Source organism: Mobula hypostoma, chromosome 19 (genome assembly GCF_963921235.1).
Source record: "Mobula hypostoma chromosome 19, sMobHyp1.1, whole genome shotgun sequence".
Taxonomy (NCBI): domain Eukaryota; kingdom Metazoa; phylum Chordata; class Chondrichthyes; order Myliobatiformes; family Myliobatidae; genus Mobula; species Mobula hypostoma.
This window is the reverse complement of record NC_086115.1, coordinates 15,395,040-15,420,984: the sequence shown is the minus strand read 5'-3', so window position 1 is coordinate 15,420,984 and position 25,945 is coordinate 15,395,040. Positions and strand designations below refer to the sequence as shown.

General features: G+C 47.1%; 1 protein-coding gene across 1 annotated transcript; it reads right to left on the bottom strand.

Moving 5' to 3' along the window:
• Positions 1-333: 333 nt before the first annotated feature.
• On the bottom strand, positions 334-25,605 carry LOC134358674 (V-type proton ATPase subunit e 2-like). Its single transcript, XM_063071126.1, has 4 exons — positions 25,454-25,605; positions 18,794-18,841; positions 16,933-17,058; positions 334-796 (listed from the first exon to the last, which is right to left on the bottom strand). Exons 1-3 carry the CDS (start codon positions 25,555-25,557, stop codon positions 16,965-16,967), a joined length of 246 nt encoding a protein of 81 aa, XP_062927196.1. The 5' UTR covers positions 25,558-25,605; the 3' UTR covers positions 334-796; positions 16,933-16,964.
• Positions 25,606-25,945: the final 340 nt, after the last annotated feature.

The following is a 25,945-nucleotide window of genomic DNA, read 5'->3' as shown; positions in this document are numbered from 1 at the left end:
GGCTCTTGAGACTTGGTAACATGCTCATCATTATCACATCGTGCACACACCCAGCTGACTCCCTCACCTTACGGCCAGTTCAGTGCCGCATAGTGCTCTGGAATACTGAAAGGGATCGGGCTTGCAATGAGCTAGCAAGGACTCGATGGGCTAAATGACTCCTTTCATCCAGTAACGATTCTGCTATTTGTTGTAATTCCTCCTAATTAGTTGTGTCAGGAGTGCAGATACCACTTCTCTCTCTCCCTGAAACGATTAAACAGAGGCAGTGAATAAGCATCAGCTGCAAGGAGATAGATGAAATTTGTGGGTGTATCAGGGACATTAATAAAAAAAAACAAATTAAAGTTGGAACACATTTATTGCACCAGCTAAATATAGTTAACAATACTGAATAGGTTGTTTACTTTTAACATCTTAATATTTTAAAATAAATAAATCTTTTACAGAATTCACACAAGTACATGATTTATTACATTTACTATGCATGACACAATCAAACTTTAGTTCTCTTTATAAAAAGAATTAACTGGGTAGAGTTGAGTTCTTTCAATTAAACAAGACTAGTGTGAGTTCCTCCCGGATTTCTGAGCTTTACTCTAAACACTCAACCCCTGAATTATTGGGGTGACTGCAACTCTTTCTTCCTTGGTACTGACTTAGAATAGAAAGAAAATGGAAGTTTACTGGAGGATCTCAAGACGGAGAAAGGGAAATCTGTTGCAGCACTAGGTCTGAGGGAGCGGAGAGACAACAGGAAACTCCAAACAAAAAGTACACCTTCGACAGTCGGCATCTGTGGAGAGACAAATTTATGAGTCAGTGCAAAGCCTCCCTAGCAAGGAATGAAAGACAAAGGAATGAGGGGAGAATGGGGTCGTAGAGAGCACGGTGGGGTCTTGCAACAGATCACCGGGGCTGTAGGGAAAAGTGGGGAATGAACTCAAGAGTTGGCATTTGAGGACCAACAGGAAGAAAAATCTCTTCACTCAGGGGGAGGGGGTGAAACTTGGTTTAAAAAAAAAAGGATTCCAGAAAATGGTTGGTGCTTCTGGATTGAGTGTTTGCATGTCTGGGATCAGTGGATTGACTTGGCGTTCACATGTCCGAGAACCTGGGGTTTGGACAGCCAGCTGGAGGTAGGTCCCAGACTTTGCAAATCCATCACCTTCTCTTTCCTAGCTGTCCTTTAGACCCACTGAAAAATCTCTCATTTGTCCACTCAAGCTTTGATAGTTTACTCACAGAAACAGTCCCTACGTTGACGATGCCCAACGCGTTCAACATTTCAAAGACCTCTCTCAAGCTAATATTAAGTCACCAAAAGAAGCCTCACCTTGTGCAACTTACCTGATTTCTACAAACCCTTGTAAATCCAAACTGGATGTTTGTCCTTCTGTGATGTGTCATTAATCTGGGATATATAACCCCCTCCCCCCACCCAGGACTTGCTCTCTTCTCATTAGTATCATCATGGAGGAGTCACAAGAGCCTCAAGACCAACACACAACATTTTAGGAACAGCTTCGCCCTCTCCACTATCAGATCTCTTGATTGCCCGTGAACACTATCTCACTTACTGCCGCACGCACAGAATGCTGGAAGAACCCAACGGGTCAGGTAGCATCTACGGAGAGGAACAAATAGTTGACGTTTTGGGCTGAGACCCTTCATCAGGACTGAGTCTGTCTGAAACGGCGACTGTTTATTCCTCTCCACAGATGCTGCCTGACCTGCTGAGTTCCTCCAGCACTTTGTGGTATCAGCATCCAGCTCTGGATCTCCATCATCCAGCTGTGGATCTCCAGCATCTGCAGAACCTCTTGCTTCTGCTTCACGGCGTTGCTCTCTTTTCGCACTAGCTAATTTTAAAAAAATATTTCTTGTTGACATAAATAGCACATACTTTTATAATAAATGTACTTTGAATCTGTACTGTTGCCACAGAATAACAAATTTCATGTCAATGATAGCAAATCTGATTCCGAACTAGGGCAATTTTACACTTGTATGTCTGAGTGATCGGGCAAGAGCAAAGACGGGCATGAGAGCACGCGTGGATAAAGAGAACGCGAGGTGGGTCGTTGAGGCTGACAGGTTAAGTGAAGTTACAACATAGCAGGTGGGATATGGAATGCAAGGTCATCACTCCAATGGAAAAAAAAAGAGCAGAATATTTATTTGAATAGTGAGAGACCAGGCATCACAATCAAAGACTCACCGCCCAACCATCACAGACATTCTGTCTTCCCCCCTCCCATCAGCCAGAAGATACACAAGACAAAGCCCATACTTCCTGCTGCCCCACTACCATGGTTGATTGACTTAGACAAAGTTCCTTTGTTCCTTAATACTGCTTAGCCCCCCAGCACTTATTGCTGAAATAATCCTCCTCGCCTCAGTCACATCAACTTCTACGGCTGTTTTTTTTTCCCACACATCAAGTCGGCTTAGTGAGCTACAGTTTTTCTCTTTGGGGAGGTGGTTTTACAGAGATGTACAAGGGGCAAAGATGAAGTTGACAGCCAGAATTTGCCCCAGGGTGGAAACGGCCAATACGAGGGAGCATAACTTCTAAGGGAAAAAAACACAACTTTCCTCCAGTTACCTTAAACAGAAAGTGGTGAGTGCAAGGTACACCCCGCCAGGGGTGGCTGTAGAGGCATTTACATCAGGGGCATTTAACAAACTCTCAGATTGGCACACAGATGATAGAAAGATGAAAGGCAAAGTAGGAAGGAAGAGTTAGATTGAATTTGGAGTGGATTAAAGGGTTGGCACAACATTATGGGCTGAAGGGCCTGTACTGTACTCTTCCATGTTGCATTAAAAAATTCAAAAGCTCCTCTGTATCTCTTCAAGCAACACACATCAAAGTTGCTGGTGAACGCAGCAGGCCAGGCAGCATCTATAGGAAGAGGCGCAGTCGACGTTTCAGGCCGAGACCCTTCGTCAGGACTAACTGAAGGAAGAGTGAGTAAGGGATTTGAAAGCTGGAGGGGGAGGGGGAGATCCAAAGTGATAGGAGAAGACAGGAGGGGGAGGGATGGAGCCGAGAGCTGGACAGGTGATAGGCAGAAGGGGATATGAGAGGATCATGGGACAGGAGGTCCGGGAAGAAAGACGGGGGGGGGGTGACCCAGAGGATGGGCAAGAGGTATATTCAGAGGGACAGAGGGAGAAAAAGGAGAGTGAGAGAAAGAATGTGTGCATAAAAAAGAGTAACAGATGGGGTACGAAGGGGAGGTGGGGCCTAGCGGAAGTTAGAGAAGTCAATGTTCATGCCATCAGGTTGGAGGCTACCCATACGGAATATAAGGTGTTGTTCCTCCAACCTGAGTGCGGCTTCATCTTTACAGTAGAGGAGGCCGTGGATAGACATGTCAGAATGGGAATGGGATGTGGAATTAAAATGTGTGGTCACTGGGAGATCCTGCTTTCTCTGGCGGACAGAGCGTAGATGTTCAGCAAAGCGGTCTCCCAGTCTGCGTCGGGTCTCACCAATATATAAAAGGCCACATCGGGAGCACCGGACGCAGTATATCACCCCAGTCGACTCACAGGTGAAGTGATGCCTCACCTGGAAGGACTGTTTGGGGCCCTGAATGGTGGTAAGGGAGGAAGTGTAAGGGCATGTGTAGCACTTGTTCTGCTTACATGGATAAGTGCCAGGAGGGAGATCAGTGGGGAGGGATGGGGGGGACGAATGGACAAGGGAGTTGTGTAGGGAGCGATCCCTGCGGAATGCAGAGAGAGGGGGGAGGGAAAGATATGCTTAGTGGTGGGATCCCGTTGGAGGTGGTGGAAGTTACGGAGAATAATATGTTGGACCCGGAGGCTGGTGGGGTGGTAGGTGAGAACCAGGGGAACCCTATTCCTAGTGGGGTGGTGGGAGGATGGAGTGAGAGCAGATGTACGTGAAATGGGGGAGATGCGTATAAGAGCAGAGTTGATAGTGGAGGAAGGGAAGCCCCTTTCTTTAAAAAATGAAGACATCTCCCTCGTCCTAGAATGAAAAGCCTCATCCTGAGAGCAGATGCGGCGGAGACGGAGGAATTGCGAGAAGGGGATGGCGTTTTTGCAAGAGACAGGGTGAGGAGAGGAATAGTCCAGATAGCTGTGAGAGTCAGTAGGCTTATAGTAGACATCAGTGGATAAGCTGTCTCCAGAGACAGAGACAGAAAGATCTAGAAAGGGGAGGGAGGTGTCGGAAATGGACCAGGTAAACTTGAGGGCAGGGTGAAAGTTGGAGGCAAAGTTAATAAAGTCAACGAGTTCCGCATGCGTGCAGGAAGCAGCGCCAATGCAGTCGTCGATGTAGCGAAGGAAAAGTGGGGGACAGATACCAGAATAGGCACGGAACATAGATTGTTCCACAAACCCAACAAAAAGGCAGGCATAGCTAGGACCCATACGGGTGCCCATAGCTACACCTTTAGTTTGGAGGAAATGGGAGGAGCAAAAGGAGAAATTATTAAGAGTAAGGACTAATTCTGCTAGACGGAGCAGAGTGGTGGTAGAGGGGAACTGATTAGGTCTGGAATCCAAAAAGAAGCGTAGAGCTTTGAGACCTTCCTGATGGGGGATGGAAGTATATAAGGACTGGACATCCAAGGTGAAAATAAAGCGGTGGGGGTCAGGGAACTTAAAATCATCGAAAAGTTTAAGAGCGTGAGAAGTGTCACGAACATAGGTCGGAAGGGATTGAACAAGGGGTGATAAAACCGTGTCGAGGTATGCAAAAACGAGTTCGGTGGGGCAGGAGCAAGCTGAGACAATAGGTCGGCCAGGACGGGCAGGTTTGTGGATCTTGGGTAGGAGGCAGAAACGGGAAGTGCGGGGTATGGGAACTATAAGGTTGGTAGCAGTGGATGGGAGATCCCCTGAGCGGATAAAGTCGTTGATAGTGTGGGAGACAATGGCCTGGTGCTCCTTAGTGGGGTCACGATCGAGGGGTAAATAAGAGGAGGTATCCGCGAGTTGTCGCTGTGTCTCGGCAAGGTAGAGGTCAGTACGCCAGACTACAACAGCACCCCCTTTATCAGCGGGTTTAATAATAATGTTAGGATTAGTGCGGAGGGAGTGGAGAGCAGAGCGTTCCGAAGGAGTGAGGTTGGAATGGGGACAAGGTGCGGTGAAGTCGAGACAGTTGATGTCCCGTCGGCAGTTAGCAATAAAGAGATCCAGAGCAGGCAGAAGACCAGAGCGGGGTGTCCATGAAGAAGAGGAGGGATGAAGACGGGAGAAGGGGTCATCGGTGGGGGTGGAAGAGTCCTTGCTGAAGAAGTAGGCTCGGAGACGGAGACGGCGGAAGAAAAGTTCCGCATCGTGGCGAACACGGAACTCGCTGAGGTGTGGGCGAAGGGGGACAAACGTGAGGCCCTTACTGAGAACAGAGCGCTCTGCCTCCGACAGTTGAAGGTTGGAGGGGATGGTAAAGACCCGGCATGGATGAGAGCTGGGACCAGAGGGGGGAGGGGGAGGCTGGGGGTGTCAATGGAGAGGGGAGGGTTGGGGTGAGAGGAAGATGGAGCCTCTGAGGGCCCAGGAGTTGACGGTGGGATCTGAGGGAGACGGGGCTGCAGAGTATTGGTGGGGGAAGGGGAGACGGGAGTCACAACAGCAGCACATAAAGACCCGGCCTGGAGTTCAAGGCTGGAGTCGCAGTTGGTGGTTGCGCGATCGCTTTGAATGTCTCCATGGTCGTTGCTGGAGTCCGGGTTTTGAATATGTCCTGAGGTGTTGGAGCCGCCGAGATCAATGGTAGAGCCGCAATTGAAAGTTCATGCCTGCTAGCGTCGGGGCCGGCAGGCTCTGGAGTCCGTAGATGTAAGATCTTGCGATCTTTGCCTAACATGACAAAGTCAAAAAAACGGCGATTGCAGGCGTGGATCCGACGGAGGATGAAATAGCGGGTAGGACCATTACAGACGGCGAAGAAAGTGTCCCGAAGGTGTGGAAGGGTCTGGGATAGGGACACCAAGTACCTCCTCATGGCGGAGAGCGTCGCCTTCAGAGCTTGACGGGAGAAGCGGCGAGAGGCAGAGTCAATAAAATGTGAGTACCTGGGATCCTCAGAAGGTCCAAATTGAGAGGCTTGGAAACGAATCCTAAAGCCAATTGGAGTAAGTTGGCGACGGAGGCACGTTCCAAGAAAGGATACATGGCAGTGATAGCGAGTTTGAGTCAAAGTCTGGTCGAAAAGTTGAAGAGCCGAAGAAATCACAGATGGGGAGCAGTGAGAGATGGTTTCACTGAACTCCCGTCGAAGAGAGGATCTAAACTTCTTCGGTGTAGGCATCACCGGAAGAGGCTTCGCAGTAGTGAATTTAAACGCAAACAACAGGAATTCTGCAGATGCTGGAAATTCAAGCAACATACATCAAAGTTGCTGGTGAACGCAGCAGGCCAAGCAGCATCTATAGGAAGAGGCGCAGTCGACGTTTCAGGCCGAGACCCTTCGTCAGGACTAACTGAAGGAAGAGTGAGTAAGGGATTTGAAAGCTGGAGGGGGAGGGGGAGATGCAAAATGATAGGAGAAGACAGGAGGGGGAGGGATAGAGCCGAGAGCTGGACAGGTGATAGGCAAAAGGGGATACGAGAGGATCATGGGACAGGAGGTCCGGGAAGAAAGACGGGGGGGTGACCCAGAGGATGGGCAAGAGGTATATTCAGAGGGACAGAGGGAGAAAAAGGAGAGTGAGAGAAAGAATGTGTGCATAAAAAAGAGTAACAGATGGGGTACGAGGTATCTCTTCAGCTTGCTCACATGTTCCCCTTCCTCATTCCATATCGATGCCTTGGGCATTCTCTGCTGAATTATGCAAGTCTCCCACTCGGGTTGGCAACTTTGCCTTTTTTTTTAAAAAACAATTTTAAAACCTTTTTACTTTAATCTTTGACTTCTCTTTTCATCGTAGCCAAGAGTGAGAGCGTCTTGTTATAGATTTGGAATAGAATGAAAATCTGAACGTTTTCGGGAGAACCCCAAGGTTAGGGGAAAATGTGTTGCAGCACAGAGGTGCATTAGGTCTGAATGAGCACAGAGACAACAAAACTCCTAACAAGAAATACACCTTGGCCACCTACCTGTCGTAAAGAGACTTACTAAGTGTAAACTAATCTTTTAAAAGTTTAAAGTGTTAAAAATTGTGCCTCTTAAAGTTTCCCAAGTCACACCTAGGGCAGTTTGTTTTACCCAAGTCCACGTCCCAGGTTTCTGAACAAAATTATTTCAACCTTAATATAAATTTCAATCACACTGAGGTCACTGTTCTCAACAGGCCTCTTAATTCCCAGATCATCAATGGACCCTTTACATTGCACCAGATTTACAATAGACTGCTTTCATTGGTCCAACACTGGGATCTAGAAAACTCCCTGCATACTCTGCACTCAACCTCCACACTGTGGCTGCTAATGTGGCTTGCCCAGTTTGTCACCCCCTTTCTTGTGTCATTGTTACCTTTAATTGCCAAGGAATCTCTAACCTGATACGTCAACTGTTTCACTCTCTACAGATGCTGCCTAACTCACTGAGTGTTTAGTTTTTTTTTAAAAAGTTTTTATTTTAGATATCCAATATTTGTATTTATCTGCAAAAAAAAAAATCTGTCTAGCTTCTCATTGAAACCTACCGAATGTTGAAAGGCAAACAACAGGAATTCTGCAGATGCTGGAAATTCAAGCAACACACATCAAAGTTGCTGGTGAACGCAGCAGGCCAGGCAGAATCTGTAGGAAGAGGTGTAGTCGACGTTTCAGGCCGAGACCCTTCGTCAGAATGTTGAAAGGACTAGATAGGGTGAACATGGGGAGGATGATTCCTGTGGTGGAGGTATCCAGAGCTACAGGGCACAGCCTCAAAATTGAGGGGTGACCCTTTAGAACAGAGATAAAGAGGAATTCATTTTAGGCAGAGAGTAGTAAGTTTGTGGAAGGCTCTGCCACAGACTGCGGTCTGTCCATGGGTATATTTAAGGAGGAAATTGATCGTTTTCTGATCGGTCAGGGCATCAGAGGATATGGCGAGAAGGCAGGTGTATGGGGTTGAGTAGGATCTGGGATCAGCCATGATGGAATGGCGAAGCAGACTCGATGGGCAGAATGGCTTAATTCTGCTCCCCTGGCTTACGGTCTTAACAGGCCAGTCGGCCCATCTGCTCCATGCCGACCAAGGTGTCCCACACACACACAACATTATAATATAGCACATAAATAGATCCTCGGCCCAACTCATCCAAGCAGACAAGCTGCCCATTTAAGACAGTCCCATTTACCCACAAACCTCAAAACCTTTCCTATCCATATACCGGCCCGTCACTTTAGAAAGCTGCACTGGAAGCTCATTCCACATACACACCACCCTTTCTGTAAAAAAACAGGTTAGCCTTGAAGTTCCTGTTAAATCATTCCCCCCAACATTAAACCTATGCTCTCGATTCCCCAAAACAGGGAAGTGTGCATTCACCACATCTATGCCCTTCATTATTAAAGTTCATATATGTCACCATATACAACCCTGAGATTCATTTTCCTTTGGGCACACTCAAATTCACAGAACAATAATCATAACCGAATCAATGAAAGACTGCCCATCTTGGGCATTCAACCGGAGTGCAGAAGACAGCAAATTGTGCAAAAGAAATAATAATAATTAACAATAAACAGACACAAAGAACATAAGATGAAGAGTCCTTCAATGTGAGTCCATTGCTTTGTGGGAACATTTCAATGACGGGGCAAGTTGAATGAAGTTACTCCTTTGGTTCAAGAGCTTGGTGATTGAGGGGTAATAACTGTTCCTGAACCTGGTGGTGAGAGCCCCGAGGCTCCTGTACCTCCTCTTTGATGGTAGTAGTGAGAAGAGAGCATGACCTGGATGGTGGGGGTCCGAGAATGGAATCTGCTTTCCTGCGACAGCGTCTCATGTAGATGTGTTCAATGGTTGGGAGTCTTGATCCATGATGAGTTGGGCCATTTTCACTAATTTTTGCAGGATTTTCTGTTCAAGAGCATTGGTGTTTCCATACCAGGCAGTGATGCAGCCTGTCAGTATACTCCCTACTGACTAGACATCTATAGAAGTTTGTCAAAAGTTTTAGATGTCATGGCTGAAGCTGCACAAACTCCTAAGGAAGTAGAGGTCCGCCCGTGCTTCCTTCATAGTTACACCTACATGCGGAACCCAGGAACGGTAATCTGAAATGAGGACAGAAGAATTTAAAGTCGCTGACCCTCTCTGTCTCTAGTCCTACGATGAGAGCCGGCCCATGGACCTTTGGTTTTCTTCTCCTGAAGTCTTTAATCAGTTCCTTGGGGTTTTGTTGCCATTGAGTGTGAGATTGTTGTTGTGGCACCACTCAGCCTGATTTGCAGTCACCTTTGTACATGCTGATTCATCATCGCCCTTGATTCAGCCAATGACAGTGGTATCAAGAAACTTGAATATGGCAATCGAACTGCGCTTAGCCACACGGTCACAAGTGTAAAACGAGTAGAGCAGGGCAGTGCATATGCGGACCTCTATTTTATGCACCTCTGTACACTTCTACATGGACTTATTGGGCCAAAGCGCTTGGTTCTATGCTTGTTCCTAATTTGTATGTACGTACAGAGGAGGAAAATTCTTCATTCTCGTCACATGGGGAAAATCAGTGTGATGCTCGCTGTGCTGTTCCCCTCGCCACCACCAGGTGGCGCTGCCGCGCGCCGGCCCTAACAATGTCACAACTCTGCCATCTGCTGGCAACCGTAAGTAATGCAAAGTCAAATCAAAGCAAATTTATTATCTCTACCTCGAGATCGCTGACGTTTGCAGGAAAATATAGAAATACAGTAGTCAACAAAACCCCCCATAGACAAAAAAAAAACAATGTGCAAATAAAAAAAAAACACTGAGAACACGTGTTGTACAGAGACCTTGACAGTGAGTCTGTAGGTTGCAGAATCAGTTCAAAGTTGTGGTGAGTGAAGTTATCCATGTTCGTTGAGGAGCCTGACGGCTTGTAGGGCAATGACTGCTGCTGAACATGGTGGTGGGAGACTGGGTTTCTGTACCTCCTGCACTACAGTGATGGATGCTGCTTTCTTGTGGTAGAACTCCTTATAAATACACTCAGTGGTGGGGAGGGCTTTGCCTGTGATGGACTGGGTTGCATCCACCACTTTGGTAGCATTTTCTGTTCCTGGGCATTGGCGATGCCAGGTCATGCCAAGCCATGACACAACCGGTTGGGATACTCGCCACTGTGTATCTACAGAAGTTTGTCAAAGGTTTTGGTGACATGCCAAATCTATGCAAATTTCTAAGCATGAAGAGGCAGTGATGTGTCTTCTTTGTGATGACACCACCTCTGATAACACCAAGGAATTAAGCTACCGACTCCATCCACTTCCAATCCCCAAACAGGGACTGGCTCATGGACCTCTGCCTTCTTCTTCCTGTGGTCAATGATCAGCCCTTTGGTTTTGCTGACATTGAGTGAGAAAGCAGCTCTGGTGATCTGTCCGCCAAAGAAAGCAGGATCTCCCAGTGGCCACACATTTTAATTCCACGTCCCATTTCCATTCTGATATGTCTATCCACGGCCTCCTCTACTGTAAAGATGAAGCCACACTCAGGTTGGAGGAACAACACCTTATATTCTGCCTGGGTAGCCTCCAACCTGATGGCATGAACATTGACTTCTCAAACTTCCGCTAATGCCCCACCTCCCCCTCGTACCCCATCCGTTATTGCCCAACCCCTGGGCTTCCCCCCTCCCCCTTTTCTTTCTCCCCAGGCCTCCTGTCCCATGATCCTCTCATATCCCTTTTGCCAATCACCTGTCCAGCTCTTGGCTCCATCCCTCCCCCTCCTGTCTTCTCCTATCATTTCAGATCTCCCCCTCCCACTTTCAAATCTCTTACTAGCTCTTCTTTCAGTTAGTCCTGATGAAGGGTCTCAGCCCGAAACGTTGACTGTACCTCTTCCTAGAGATGCTGCCTGGCCTGCGGCGTTCACCAGCAACTTTTACGTGTGTTGCTTGAAGTTCCAGCATCTGCAGATTTCCTCGTGTTTGCGTTGAGTGAGATGTTGTTGTTTCAATTTTCCTTCCATAAGCTAATTCATCAGCGTAAAGGTTTAGCTGCTCAACTTTTCAACGATAGCTGAGGTTCCAGCTAAACACTGTTTGTAACTCCGGCCATAGAACTCTTCAGGGAGCAGCAACACAACAGAGGCATTCTGCGCAAGGGAAAAACGGCCAAGTTCGATCTCCGTTCACCTTTGGGACAGTTCACTCAGACGGACCTGTGCCTGGGGGGTGGCAGAGTGCCCACACCCCACCTTCGGAGAAGACCAGGTGAACCTACCGGCAGTGCTCTCCCAGTCCACTAGCCCGTGCTGGAGAGAGACCGGACACTTCTTCACTCCGAGGACAGTGAGATTGTGGAATGAGCTGCCAGCGGACGAGGCGGGCGTGAGGCCAATTGCAACATCCAAGAGAAGTTTGGATAGGTACCTGGATGGGACAAGCATGGGGGGGGCGGGGTGCTGTGGTCCGGGTGCATGGAGATGACATGAGACAAAAGACCAGGCTGGCACGGACTAGATAGGCTAGTTTCTGTGTTACAGTGTGCTATGATTTTATGACTTAGAAACCTGAATCACTATTACCACTTGGAAGAGATGTATTTCCCATTACATTGCATTGGTTCTCTCAAACTAGGTTGTGTTTAAACTTGGAAAAAATTAGAAGTGCTGTTTATGATCCTCTATTGAATTTGAAAAGACTTGGAGGCCATTTATTCAACATTTTCATATGATGTAATTTGACCTTTTCCAAACTTTTTCTATTTCTTTGTAATATTTGTTGAGAGGAGCGGAGTCGTCGACACTAATTTTTTTTATGATGTTACATAACAGCCCATGTCTTTTTTTAGTTTAGTTGATTAATACTGTTTAGGTTAGTTTTTTTTTGAGGGGGATATATTTTTGTTTTTTTTTCCTTTTTCATTTTTTTTTAAAAGATATTTTTCTTTGTTTTATATTGTTCATCTGTATCCTGTATGATTGGAAGATTTTAACATTTAAATGCCAACTGGGCTTATATTTAACTATGTCAATTACAACAATGTATTCCCAATAACTTTGTATCAATATTATGCTATGTTTATTATTACGAAACCAATAAAAAGATTGAAAAAGAAAAGAAAAAAGAGCTGTAATAAAACTAAAATTATTAAAACTAAACTAAAAGTTAATTGAAAATCTTCAGTTTAAAAAAAACCAGAAAACATGGCAAATACCCAGGTCAGGCAGCAGCTGCGGAAAGAGAAATAACATTAATATTTCAGGCCAAAGAGGTCTTATCAGGACCACCCGAACTAGTCCCAGAACTAAAGTTTAAACTGTTCTGCTCTCTGCACGATCTGCTGAGTGTTTCGAGCATTTTCACTTGGTCTTTGTATTTCAACATTTTTTTAAGGTGGGCTCCATAGGCATGGAGTTGTTGGGCAGAGGAAGGGACTGTCCACAGGTCCAGCCATCCTTGACAAAGACAGAAATATTTTTGATAAAGATAGACTTATTTGTCACATGTACGTCGAAACATGCAGTGAAACGTATAATTTGCATCAAATTAACAAGGACTGTGCCGGGGGCAGCCCATAAGAGTTACCACGTTTCCGGTGACAACACTGCATGCCCACAACTTACTAACCCCAACCTGCAAGTCTTTAGAATGTGGGAGGAAACCGTAGCGCCTGGAGAGATCCCACGTGGTAACCGAGAAAACATTTAACCCCTTACAGACAGCGGTGGAAAAGTGTAACGCTGCCGTGTTACCCTTTCACCAGTCGTGTCTCTGTTCCCTTCCTGAGGGTCAGAAATGACCACACAAGTTTCCTTTTCCTTGTCTGAGACACTGGGGTCTGTATCAGCTGGGTCACAGTTCCTACTTCTGTATTTACACACCCCCCCCCCCACTAATGGAAATTGCAAGACAGATCGAGACTTTTGCCCTCAGTCCCACCGGAAGGAACGGTGAATCACTGAAACCGCCGGGCACCACGGTTAGCGCGATGTTATTACAGCTTGGAGCATCAGAGTTCAATCCCAGAGTTCCTCTCTAAGGAGTCTCCGGACGTCCTCCCCGTTGAATTCAAGGGTTTTCTCTGGGGGTCTTCTGGTTTCCTCCAACAGTCCAAAGTTGAACCAGGTACATTAACAGGTTAATTGTCCCACGATTAGGTTAAGGTTAAATCGAGGTTTTCGGGGTTGCTGGGTGGTGTGGCTCGAAGGGTCTAACCATCCTGTATCTCCGAATAAATAAATAAAAGCAATCTTCACTTAGTCGATCCCGAACATTAACGCTGAGAAGGAAAACTTCCAGCTGGCTGTTGGGCAAATCCCTAGCTGGTCACAGAGTCAGAGACATACAGCACTAAAACAGGCCACTGGCAAGCAGGATACACCATCAGAGGCAGCCCCACATCCCTTTAAACCAGGGGGTCCCAAACTTTATGCCATGGCCCCCTACCATTAATCGAGGGGTCTGTGGACCCCATGTTGAGAACCCCGACTCTAATCTTTTCCCATCCATGAACCTGCCCAAGTATCTCCTAAATGCTGTTATTGTATCCCCAGCAACCATTTCTTCCGGCAGCTCATTCCATACACACACCGACCCTGCATGAAAAAGTTCTCTCTCAGTTCCCTTTTTTTTTTACACCTCACCCCTCTCACTTTAAACCTGTGTCCTCCAGTTCTCCATTCCCCAAGACGACTTTATACTTTCAGCCCGTTTATGCCCCCGATGAGGGCACGATACCTGGTGTCCCCAGGTGTATTGCTGCAACATTACCGCGGGGGGGGGGCAGGGGAATACCTGCAGTTCACACACAGGGCTCGTCTGGGGGGGGTGGGGGGTGGAGGTGGAATATCTCTCCCAATGTTTCAAAAATAAAACTCTCCCGCTCTTGTTCAAAGGAATCAATCCGCTCTCAGGGCAGGAGTACATTTGTCCAATTTAAACTTCACAACTGTCAAGCACACTACCTGAACCCCTGGATCAGATCAGATCTAATCCATTCATCACATCTACATGGAAACATGCAGTGAAATGTATTGATTGCATCAACAATCACAATCCGAGGGGCGCGCTGGGGCAGCCCGCGAGTGTCGCCACGTATTCCTGCGCCAACATGGCGTGCACACAGTGCTCGGCAGAACAACATAAAGCAACAACAGCAAAGCAAGCCCCTTTTGTCCGACACAAACTCCAAAACTCCAGCACAGGCTGCCCCAGGCCTCTGGTGAACTCAGGGACACTGGGCCTCGAGCAATCAGGACCTGACACACCCAGCACCCTCACCCTCAGACCAACACCGGCCTTTGGCACCGAAGTGTTTTCTTGGAGTGTCCTGTAGGAGGGAGAGGCGGAGAGGCTTGGATGGGAGTTTCAAAGTCTGGGCATCAGCCCAGCTGAACACTCAACTTGTTCCTTTCCCAGATCTTGCAAAATTTCAATGATTCAGGGGTTAATACTGTAAAATAAGAAGCCATATCAGTAAAGTAATTGACCAATGTAAAGAGGCATTAAATATCCTTGGGTGTCTATGGGGGTGCTTCACAAAATTCTCTGTTGACCATTTACATTTGTTTAATTAGATCTGTATTTCATTGTGGCTGTGTGGCTGATGGATCAGCTTCATCTTCAAATTGAAAATGTTTGGATGTGATACAAGCTCAGGTTTTAAGATTGTGTTGTGGTGCAGTAAGGTCATCTCCTGTTTCAGCTTTACTGGTCGAAATGAGACAATTACCCTTAAAGTTGCGGAGGATGAACCTGTTGTTAACATACTGGGTTCATTTGAGGAGGCAGAGGAATGATCACCTGGTTAAAAGTGTGTTGGAAGACTGTTGGGAGCATCACAAGAAGAGTGTATTTAGCTTTGGGTGGCTGGGTTCTTATCACGCTCGGAATATGGGTTTCAAACCACAAACCAAAGGGTTTCGGCACGGAACGCTGACTACTTTTTCTCCCATAGATGCTGCCTGGCCTGCTGAGTTCCTCCAGCATCTTGTGTGTGTTGCTAGGAATATGTCCCACCGTAGTTTTTTCAGTAACCCCACCTTGGGCTTTTATCCTCCCCCCGCCAAAGACTTTAGTTGATTTGAGGTTTCATGATTTAACGAAGTCTAAGGATCCTGATTTGCCTGCGAGGCTGATGGTTCATCAATATGTTAAGGAAGATTATTGTGATATGTTGACCATTTTTACTACTGAATCAAAAGATAAATTAACAGGGAATGTTGGTGTGGCTGCTTTTGCGTCTGAATTACAGGTAACAATAAAGAAATGTCTTTCTAACCATTTATCAGTGTATACTGCAGAACTAGTTGCCGTCATTTTGGGCTTACAGTGGGTCGAGGAAACCTGCCCTCGCAAAGTTGTAATTTGTTCGGGTTCTTTTTCAGCTTTGACTCGTCTTAAAACAGGTCATTCTAGCAGGAGGTCAGATTTACTGCTGGAAGCTCTTCAAAACAATTCATGTTCAAAGTATTGGCCTTCATGTCTGCTTATGGGTTCCTGCACTACAGGTGTTGAGGGGAATGAGCAGGTTGATTGTTTGGCCAAAAAAGCTGTTAGAAGGTCATCTGTGGATATAGACCTTCCACCTAGCAAATCAGAAGCTAAGGGGTTGAGGGATTAGGAATTGGAGGATTATGGCAAGTCTTATAGAATAACGGGCATGGGGGGAGATACCTTTACAGAATACATAAAACTGTTGGATTGATGGGAGAAGGGGGAAAGAGAAGAAGGGAAGGAATTATATAAATTTAACTAGAATTGGGCAAACTATGCTTAATTATTCCTTGTACCTTGTTGGAAAACATCACTCTGGGGTGTGTAGATTTTGCCATCATTATGAAACAGCCGAACATATTCTTTTACAATGTGAAGCATACAAGGTTGAGAAAAAGCAAATGCAGGCTGGGAGCCGATAGCCTTCATTTAAAAACTTTACTAAGAAGTGACTAATTTAATTCACAATATTGTCTTTCATCATTTACAATCTACAGGGCTTTTTGGGGTAATTTAGTTTTCATTTGATAAAGAACTAATAGGGTTATCTCCCAATTCTTTACACCACACTCCAGTCCAGTTGGTGGCGCTAATGCACGCACAAGTTGTACTGCCAACCACCATTAAAAGTCAGCAGAAGAAAATAAGAAAACCATGGGAGTGAGTTACAAGATGGGATTGAATCCATGCATTCAGGGGGTTTATATATAGAATACAGATCCCTAGGACTGGGTTACAGGCTGGGATCTAATTCAGGGGTTTATATATAGAATACAGATCCCCGGGAGTGGATTACAAGCTGGGAACTAATCCAAAGGTTCAGGGGTCGAGGCGGGGGGCAAGGAAGGGAGTAGGGTTATATATGATACGAGCAGGGAATGTGAGATGGAGAAGCAGGGCCCACAGGAGATCTCTGTCCCAATATCTGGCCGGCTCCCCTTGCCCAAGTCTAGGAAAACTTCTGTCTTGAGGGGATGGGTGGGGGGTGAAGAAAATATGGCACCTGAAGGAAATTGTGGGGGCATCAAGGTTAAGCATCCTTCCTTCTTCTTCCCCCACACCCACAAAGAGATACAGCATCTCCTCTTCACATACAGGGCTCCGGAGGGGCACGAGTACACAAGTCTAAACTGACAGCCATGATAACTGAATACTTGGATTAGGTTCCAACCTGTAACCCAATCCCAGTGATCAGCCACTCTATATATAATCCCACAAACTCCTGTATTGGATCTCAGCCTGTAACTCACTCTTGGCAATCTGTTATTCTATACGTAACCCCACCCCCTTACTCTTCGCCGAGGCCCTCGTCGATTTTCCCTGCCTCCCCCCCCAAACTTCACTGTTATACTGTGGGTACCTTGTCACCAATGGCTCCAGTGCAGCCCTGTCTTATTCCCAGAAGTAGCGGAGGTACCAGATGGTTTCATTTCTCAGCTGGGGTCCAAAGAGAGGGTTCATCTGAGCCAGCAGGGCAATGAGCCAGCTGTGGAGGGAAGAGATTTATCTATTTATACCGCTCTGTAACAGACTTCCGGCAAAGTGAGCCTACACCACCCAATTACACCCACGTGTCCGATTAACACACTAACCTGTATGCCCTTGGGAATGTGGGAGGAAACCAGAGCATGTGGAGGAAACCCACGCAGTCGTGGGGAGAACATACAAGCTCCTCATAGACAGCAATGGAACTGAACCCCAGTCACTAGCACTGAGGTAGTGTTACACTAACCGCTATGCTACTGTGTCACCCCAAGTGGGCACTAACGTAGAGGTTGATAGGTTCTTGACGAGCAAGGACATCAAAGGTTACAGGGAGAAAGGAAGAGAATAGGATTGAGGGGGATTTGATTGAATAGCAGAGCAGATGCAATGGGCCAAATGGCCGAATTCTGCTCCCATGCCTTGTGGTCTAATCCAACCAGGTGTTCGCAACAGACTGCCAATCTTCCGAGACAAGGAAATACTCAACCTGATCCCACGTTCAGACACTTTCTCTAGTCAGGCAGACTGTAATATGTTAAATTACACTGATTTCTGACTGGCTGCATCACTCTCTGGTACGGAGGTGGGCTACTACACAGGATCGAAGTAAGCGGCGGAGAGACATAAACTTAAGTCAGCTCCTTCGCGGGTACTAGCCTCCATAGTATCTTCAAGGAGCGGAGCCTCAAAAAGGCGGCGCCCATCATTAAGGACCCCCATCACCCAGGACATGCCCTCTTCTCATTGCTACCATGAGGTAGGAGTACAGAAGCCTGAAGGCACGCACTCAGCAACTTAGGAATGGCTTCTTCCCCTCTGCCAGTTTCAGAATGGACATTGAACCCATGAACACTACCCCGTGACTTTTTAGTTTCTATTTTCGTGTTACTTAATGTAACTATTTTATACAGTTACTGCAGTTCAGTTTTTTTCTTATCATGTACAGCTGCCGCAACGTTAACAAATTTCATGATGTGAGCCAGTGATGTTAAACCCAATTCTGATTCTTTATTCTAAATCAGACCCAACCAGCAGTGATAAACTGCACAAGGATGGAACCAGACAATTGCAGCAGTACTACAGGTGAAGACTGCATTATACTGCCACAGCGTAAAGGGGTCTAATTCAGTTGCGAGAGCCAACCGAAATCAGGTGATGAGTAAACCTTCAGCTTCCTGTCCTGCGCCTAGCTTTCAGTCTCTCCCTCTCCCCACAGATGCCGACTGACCTGCTGAGTATTCCCAGTCTGTATAAACACAAGAGGCTCCGCGGATGTCAGAAATCCAGAGTCACACACACAGACAAAATGCTGGGGGGATATCGGCAATCCAGACAGCATCGATGGGGAGGAATAAACAGTCAATGTTTTGAGTTGAGACCGGGACTTAGGACTGGTTATTGCTCTCCATAAATGCTCTGCAGACCGGGCGAGTTCCTCCAGCGTTTTCTGTGTGTTCCAGTTTTTATGTCGGATTTCAAGCATCTGCAGTATTTTATTTACCCAATTTCCTGTCCATCTGCTCTTTGCCCATTGCCACCATCTGAACCTCAAACCCCAAATTTTAGTCCCAACACCTCAGATCCAATCCATCACATCCAAGCTGACAGTTTTAATAATTTCACCTTCTGGATTTGTCCAAACCTTGAGAAGAGGTGACCCTGCCAGCAAACACACCCAAGAAGCACGCAAGCCAACCCCTCTGTGAGCCAGGGCTTAGGATATGCAGTGTACTTACAAGAGGTAGCAGCAGACAGCTGTGGTCACGATCATGGTTATGATGACTCTGCAGAACAAGAGCAAGAAACGATCAGAGCACGATCAGTGAGAGATCCCAGTGACGGCACCCATGGACGACAGGACGCCAACACCCCAGAACGCAGTACAGCACAGGAACAGGCCATTCAGCCCACGCTGTCTGTGCTGAACACAATGCCAAATCAATCTAAATCCCTTCTGCCTGCACATCATCCCATATGCCTCCACATTTGTGCCTAACAGCCTCCCAAACACCACCCCCGTCAGTCTGCTCCAGGCACCCAGCACTCTTACCTTGTCCCAAACACCCCTTTTAAACTTTACCCCTCTCACCTGAAAAGCACGTCCACTAGCCTTTGATATTTCTCCCCTGGGGGAAAAAATTCTGGATGTTAAAGATTCATTGAACCGTACAGCACACAGGCCTTTCAGCCCACGATGTTTCCTGACCCTTTTAAGCTCCTCCATGATCAATCGAATCCTTCCCTCCTACACAGCCCATAACCCTCCAGAACAACACACACAAAATGCCGCAGGAACTCAGCAGGTCAGGCAGCATTTATGGAGGGGAATAAGCAGTGGATGTTTCAGCCAGAGATCGTTCATCAGGACTGGTGAAGCTTTCTCCATTTTATAAACGAATACATAGCCTCCCATTTTTCTTTCATCTATGTGCCCAAGTCCCGAAAAAGGGTCTTGGCCCGAAAACACTGTTTATTCTTTTCCAAAGATGCTACCTGACCCGAGTCACTCCAGCGTTTTGTGTGTGCTGCTCTCTTAAACATCCGATCTTTATCCCCAATCTACACTAATCCCACTCACCAGTGTTAGGAATACATCCTCCTGTCTTGGTGTTGGGCACGTGGCCAAGTGGTTAAGGCGTTCGTCTAGTTATCTCAAGGTCACTAGTTCGAGCCTCAGCTGTGGCAGCGTGTTTGTGCCCTTGAGCAAGGCACTTAATCACACATTGCTCTAGTGTCTGTGCGAGGAGTGGCGCCCCACACAGACTTCCAATCTGCGCCTTGTAAGGCAAGAAAATGCCCGACGCAGGCCTCTCATGGTCTGAGTCGACGTTCCCCCTCCCCTCCTGTCTTGTTTCATTGGTGCTGACAAATCAAACAGGGAACAGGAAGAAGTTGGCCTTCCTTGTGCAGGAAGAACGTTGGAATGTGGGACATCACCAGTCCTGTGCCCAAAGCCCCTGCCAGTGGGGAAAAGCAGTGCCACATACGCACTGGGTGTGAAGGCCATGCCTGCTTCAGTGACAGGTTTCACAAAGACACAACTGGGACTGCTTTTCCAGAGCAGTTCAGGGTCATGGGAACAGCACTAGATGGTAACATTGCTTTCCCATGGCTGCAACACACCGAGTTCCCACAGAGATGTTGGATTAGGGTCCAGACTGCTGCCTTTATGCTGTTGACAAACTTCCTTTGTGCTTGCTTCTATTTCCATAATCACGTGTACATCTGTAAACCTTTGCAGTCTGTAGTTCCTTTGTCTGCAGAGCAGATGCATGGCTCAGTACCTGACGGCAGGTCTCCTTATCTGAACTGGTCCAGACAGGTTTGAAGTACAAATGGAGAGAATTGCTCAGGTTTCTTGTTATATTACATCACTTCCTTGCCTTGTTTGCTGGGGTAGGGTAGAATCGGAGCACTGCAGTGCAGAAACAGGCACGTCTAGTCGATGCCAAACTTTTTCTGCCTAGTCCCACTGACCTACACTTGGAGCATAGCCCTCTGCACCCCATCCACACAACATGAACTTATCCAAACCTCTCTTCCAAATGTCGCCATCAAAACTGCATCCACCACTTCTGCTGGTGAAAATACCCCTCAGTCTTCCCCTTAAACATTTCACCTTTCACTCCTAATCTATGACCTCTAGTTCTAGTATTACACAAACTCAATGGAAAAAGCCTGCTATCCATTTACCTCCTCTATACCCTTCATACTTTTGTATAGCTCCCTCAAATCTCACCTCATTCTCAGGAAGTAAAGCTTTAACCTGCTCAAACTTTCCCTATAACTCGGGTGCTCAAGTATGCCAACATCCTTGAACATTTTCTCTGTACTCTTTCAATCTTACGGATATATTTCTTGCGGATGACCAGGACGGCACATAATACTGCAGAACTGGCCTCATCAACGTCTTGCACGAAGCACGCGCACAAAACGCTGGAGGAAGTCAGCGGGTAAGGCAGCATCTCATCATACTGTCCTGACCCTGTCTGACCCGTACGATGATGAGCATCTGTGACCACCTCATTCTTGACTTCTGAAGAATCTTCTGGACAACACCGCCTCCAGATCTAACACAAGTGATGGAGCTCCATAAACTGACACTTATAGCCCAGTGTTGTAGTGAGGGAGTGCTCCACAGCCAAATGAGACTGTAGTCTCATCTGTCCACTCAGGTAGACAGCAAGGAAGATCTTGGGTGAACTTTGAGGAATGACAGAAGCGCTTCAAGTCCTGGCAAATATCAATTCGTCTATCAACATCATGAGGAATATTTTTAGACAGTTTGTCATTAGTGGGGGGTCTAATGTGTACAACCAGCTATAGCAGAGACAGGGTACTTTATTGAATGTGGCTGTAATGTCAAAACAAAGTAAATTTATATCAGAGTATATGTTAGCAGACACTTTATTTCTGGCATTCACAGGACAATAGAGATATGTAATAGATTTTATAATAAGCTATACATAAACAAAGACTGATAAACCAATGCGTTAACAACAACCAATTGTGCTCACAACAGCCAATTTCACAAATAAAAAATAAATACTCAGAATATGAACTTTAGAGTCCTTTGAAGCAAGTCTGTAGATTGTGGAATGAACAAGACTACAGTAACTCTGGTCAGATTAACGGTGCAATCATCTGATAAATGAGGGGATTGTTCCACCGGGCGCTAGTATAGACTCTTGAGGCCAAACGGCCAGCTTCTATGCCATGATGGTGCTGTAATTCTTCCTCTTCGAGCTCCAAGCTCAGTGACATCGAGCTCTGATCCGTCACCCACACTTGTCTCAGAAATCCCTTAGTGTTTCTGGGACAGTCGATTGCCCGCTGGCCACTGCGAATCGGGTGGAACATTGCACGCTGTACCCCTCCTGCTTAGGAAGGCCGGAGTCCAAGCAGAAACACAAGAAACTGGAGGAGCTGAGCATGTCGGACGGCATCCATGGACAGAAGTGGGACAGTCGATGTTTCAAGTCGAGACCCTTCATTTGGGCTGAAAGAAAGAGTGGGGACAGCCAGTATAGAGGTAGGTGGGGGCTTGTGGGGAGGGAGAGGGGAGAAGGGAAGGGCTGGAGCAAGAGCTGGTTGTAGATGCAGTAGTTGAATCTAGGTGTTGGAGCTGATTGACAGGTATATCCACCTATCAGCTAGCAGCTCTTGCTCCACCTGTTATGTTGGCTACCTCCCTTTTATGTTTCAACCCACAACAGATGCTGCCTGACCTGATGAGTTCCACCAGTGTTTTCTGTTGCTGCAGATTCCCAGCATCCGCCATTCCCTCTGTCTCCCAGTAAAAGCAGAAATACCGTTGGTTCAGTCAGTCATGATCTTTGGGGGGGGGGGGGCGAGTTAAAGTTAAATTAAAATTTACTCTTCAATAGGAGGAATTTCAATGAGGACTTTGCTCTCTGCGAGTCTCCAGAATCGGCCAGGGTTTGGACACAGAGTGTCATGGTAACAAGACTGAGTCATCAATAAGATGCCTTGATTAAACTATTTCAACAAAGGTTAAAAACTACCAACCTTAAACTAATAAATTAATGATCAACATCTTCCTTTAACTGGACCAGAATTTTTATACACAACCTTTGGAACAGTAAAATGTCTGAGTAATAGAGCATTACATCACAGAAGCAGACCCTTCGTGCCATCCTTATTCTGCTAGTCCAATCGACACACACCTGCACCACATCTCTCCATACCTTGCAATCAAACTTGCTAGCTCCACTGCTGCTGGGAGCTTGCTCCACACTTGCGCGGCCCTCTGAGTGAAAAAGTTCCTTCTCAGGTCCCCGTTAAATATTTCAGCTTTCACCCTGAACCAACTTTGCATCTGAAAGAAAATGCCACAATTGTCACCGACTTCATCCAGACCTGTGTGGATGAGCACGTCTCCAAGAACATACCGGATATCCCAAACTAGAAGTCTCGGATGAGCTCAGATTCCCAGTGTGCTGGGGGAGAGATCAGAGATGAAGGATCTTCATGGCTACCCTAAATGCCAGCGGTACAACAGGCAGTGAGCACTAGATCTGTGACATTCAAGATTAACGATCCAGAACTCTACAAGAAGTCAAGGCACGACCAATGAAAGGCCACCTTAATAGTGAAAAAGCAATTCCGAGGGAGGTTAGGGGTGGAATCAGACACACATCAGCTCTGGCAGGGTTTGTCGGTCATTATTTCTTGAGAGGCAAAACCTAACCTCATGAATGGACGTGATTCGTCACTCTCTGATGAGTTCAAAGCCCTTTCGTGAATGCTTTGAAAGCGAGAATAAAACTACACCTGCGCAAATCCCTGCAACATTTGGCAACCCTGTGATATCTGTCTCAGAGGCCGAGAACAAAACATCCTTCAAGGCGCCAGGACCTGATGGTTCACCTGGTAGGGCGTTGAAAACCTTTCTGAACATTGGGGGAGTGTTCAAGGATGTCTTCAATTTTACGCTGCTGCAGTTGGAGGTTCCCAACTGCTTCAAAAAGGGCATCGATCAAGAGCAGGGTGAGCTGCCACAATGACCGTTACCCAGCTGCACACATCTACACTGATGAAGTGCTTTACGTGGCTGGTTGTGGCTAGAGTCGACTCCTGCCTGGATAAGCTGCCTACATTGTCCCATCAGTACTAATCAATAAGCTTCAAAAACTGGGGGTCAGCACCTCCCTCTGAAACTGGATCCTTGAACTTCTGCATCGGGAGGCCACAGTCAGTGCAGATTGGAAACAGCATCTCCTCTTCACTGATGATCAATAAACATATGTACTTAGCCCACTGCTCTACTCTCTCCACACCCATGAACGTGTGTTCAGACACAGCGCCAGCAGGATCTGTAGATTGGCCGATGATGGACCTGTTGTCCGCACAGTCTCAAATAGTAATGAGGCGGCGTACAGGAGTGAAATACATCATCTGGTTGAGTGCTGTTGCAACAGCAACCTTGCACTGCCAGTAACACCAAGGAACTGATCATAGGGGAAGTCAAGGGAACACAAACCAGTGCGCATCAAGGGTGAGCGAGCACCTTACAGCGTCAATATCTCTAAAGATCTGTCCTGGGCCCAACATATTAATGCAATTGAAAAGAAGCAATGCCTGTGGCTGTGTTTCATTGGGAGTTTGAAAAGATTTGGTATGTCACAAATTTCTACACGTGTACTGTGGAGAGCATTCTGACTGGTTGCATCACACTCTAACATGGAGGCACCAATGCAGGGGATTGGAAAAAGCTGCAGAGGGCTGTAGACTCAGACGGCTTCATCGTGGGCATCATGAAGACAACTTCAAAAGGTGATACTGTACCTCAAAAATATTGCATCCATCATGAACGACCCACCACAACTCAGGACATTGTCCAGAAGGCAATGGCAATATTTTGTACAGAAGTGGTCTGCCAAGAACAATCATGGTTAAAGGACCACAATCACTCACATCATACAACACGCCACTTAATGATGTGGATGACCACTCACCATCTCATACTACAGGAGCACAAAGATACTCAACATTTCAGGAACACTCTCTGCCATTAATGAACCTTGCTATTTCCCCTCTCTTTTTTGCATTCACTTATTCAATTTATACATATATTTCTCATTATAATTCACAGTATGTCTTATATAATCACACAGCACTTCTGCCCACTGTGCAAGGGAAACCAGGACGAAGTTATATTCCAGTTTACAATTGTAAGTAACAGTACAACAACAGCTCACACTGAAATTGTGTACAGACAGCCCCACTCCCCCTCACCCCTTCTCCTTATACTGTAGTACAGGGGCTGCTTCCTATAGTGGGAAGGGGTGAGGGATGAAAGACAATGTCTCACCCTTCAACCCCAATGCATCCCCTTGTTCATTAATCACCTTTCCCCATTCACTGCCTCAGTCATCCACCCTTCCACCCCTTACCCATCTTTCCAATTCCACTACCCTGTCCCAGCCCTTTCCTCCACCTCCAGCCCCGCCCCCTGGAATCCCTGCACCCTCCAACACCACCTCAGCATCCTCTCCCCTCCCCCTCACCCCCACCCCAGCACCCTCTCCCCTCCCACCGACCCCCACCCCAGCACCCTCTCCCCTCCCCCGACCACCACGCCAGCATCCTCTCTTCTCCCCTCCCCCAACCCCCACCCCAGTACCCTCTCCTCCCCCTCACCCCCGACCCCACCCCAGTACCCTCTCCCTCCACCCGACCCCCACCTCAGCGTCCTCTCCCCTCCCCCCACCCCAGCATCCTCCTCCCCCCTCCCCAGCACCCTCTCCCCTCCCCCAACCCCCACCCGTACCCTCTCCTCCCCCTCACCCCCGACCCCACCCCAGCACCCTCTCCCCTCCACCCGACCCCCACCCCAGCATCCTCTCCCCTCCCCACCATCCCATCCAACGTACCCTCTGTTCGGACCCTTGGGCACGAACCAGGGCAGGACGCAGCCGACCAGCCCCCACAGAACGGTGAAACAAATGACCGGGACCGTCACCGAGTGCCCACCCATCTCGTCCAGAACTTGCCCTCTCCGATCAACCCGCGGCTCCCAACCCACCTGTCACGTGACACACACCCGCACCGCCCCTGACACCTCCCTATAGGTGGGTGATGAACACAGTCTCTATCCATTGGCCCGTGTAGACATAATCAACGTTCAGTTGGTTACTTTGTTTGTCAATCATTGTTAACCCCTGGTATGATTGGCTCTTTATTTATCTTTCCCCTCGGTTTATTCCCCTTGCCTTCGGAGATTCCCGATAGACTCCTTTTGTCTCAAATGGGACTTGTTACAATAACATGAACATTACATATTATACCAAATGATTGTTGTGTGGCTGTATCAGGTACTAATTATTGGAGAGGTTATTTCTGGTTATTGGAGAGGTGGTTCTGTG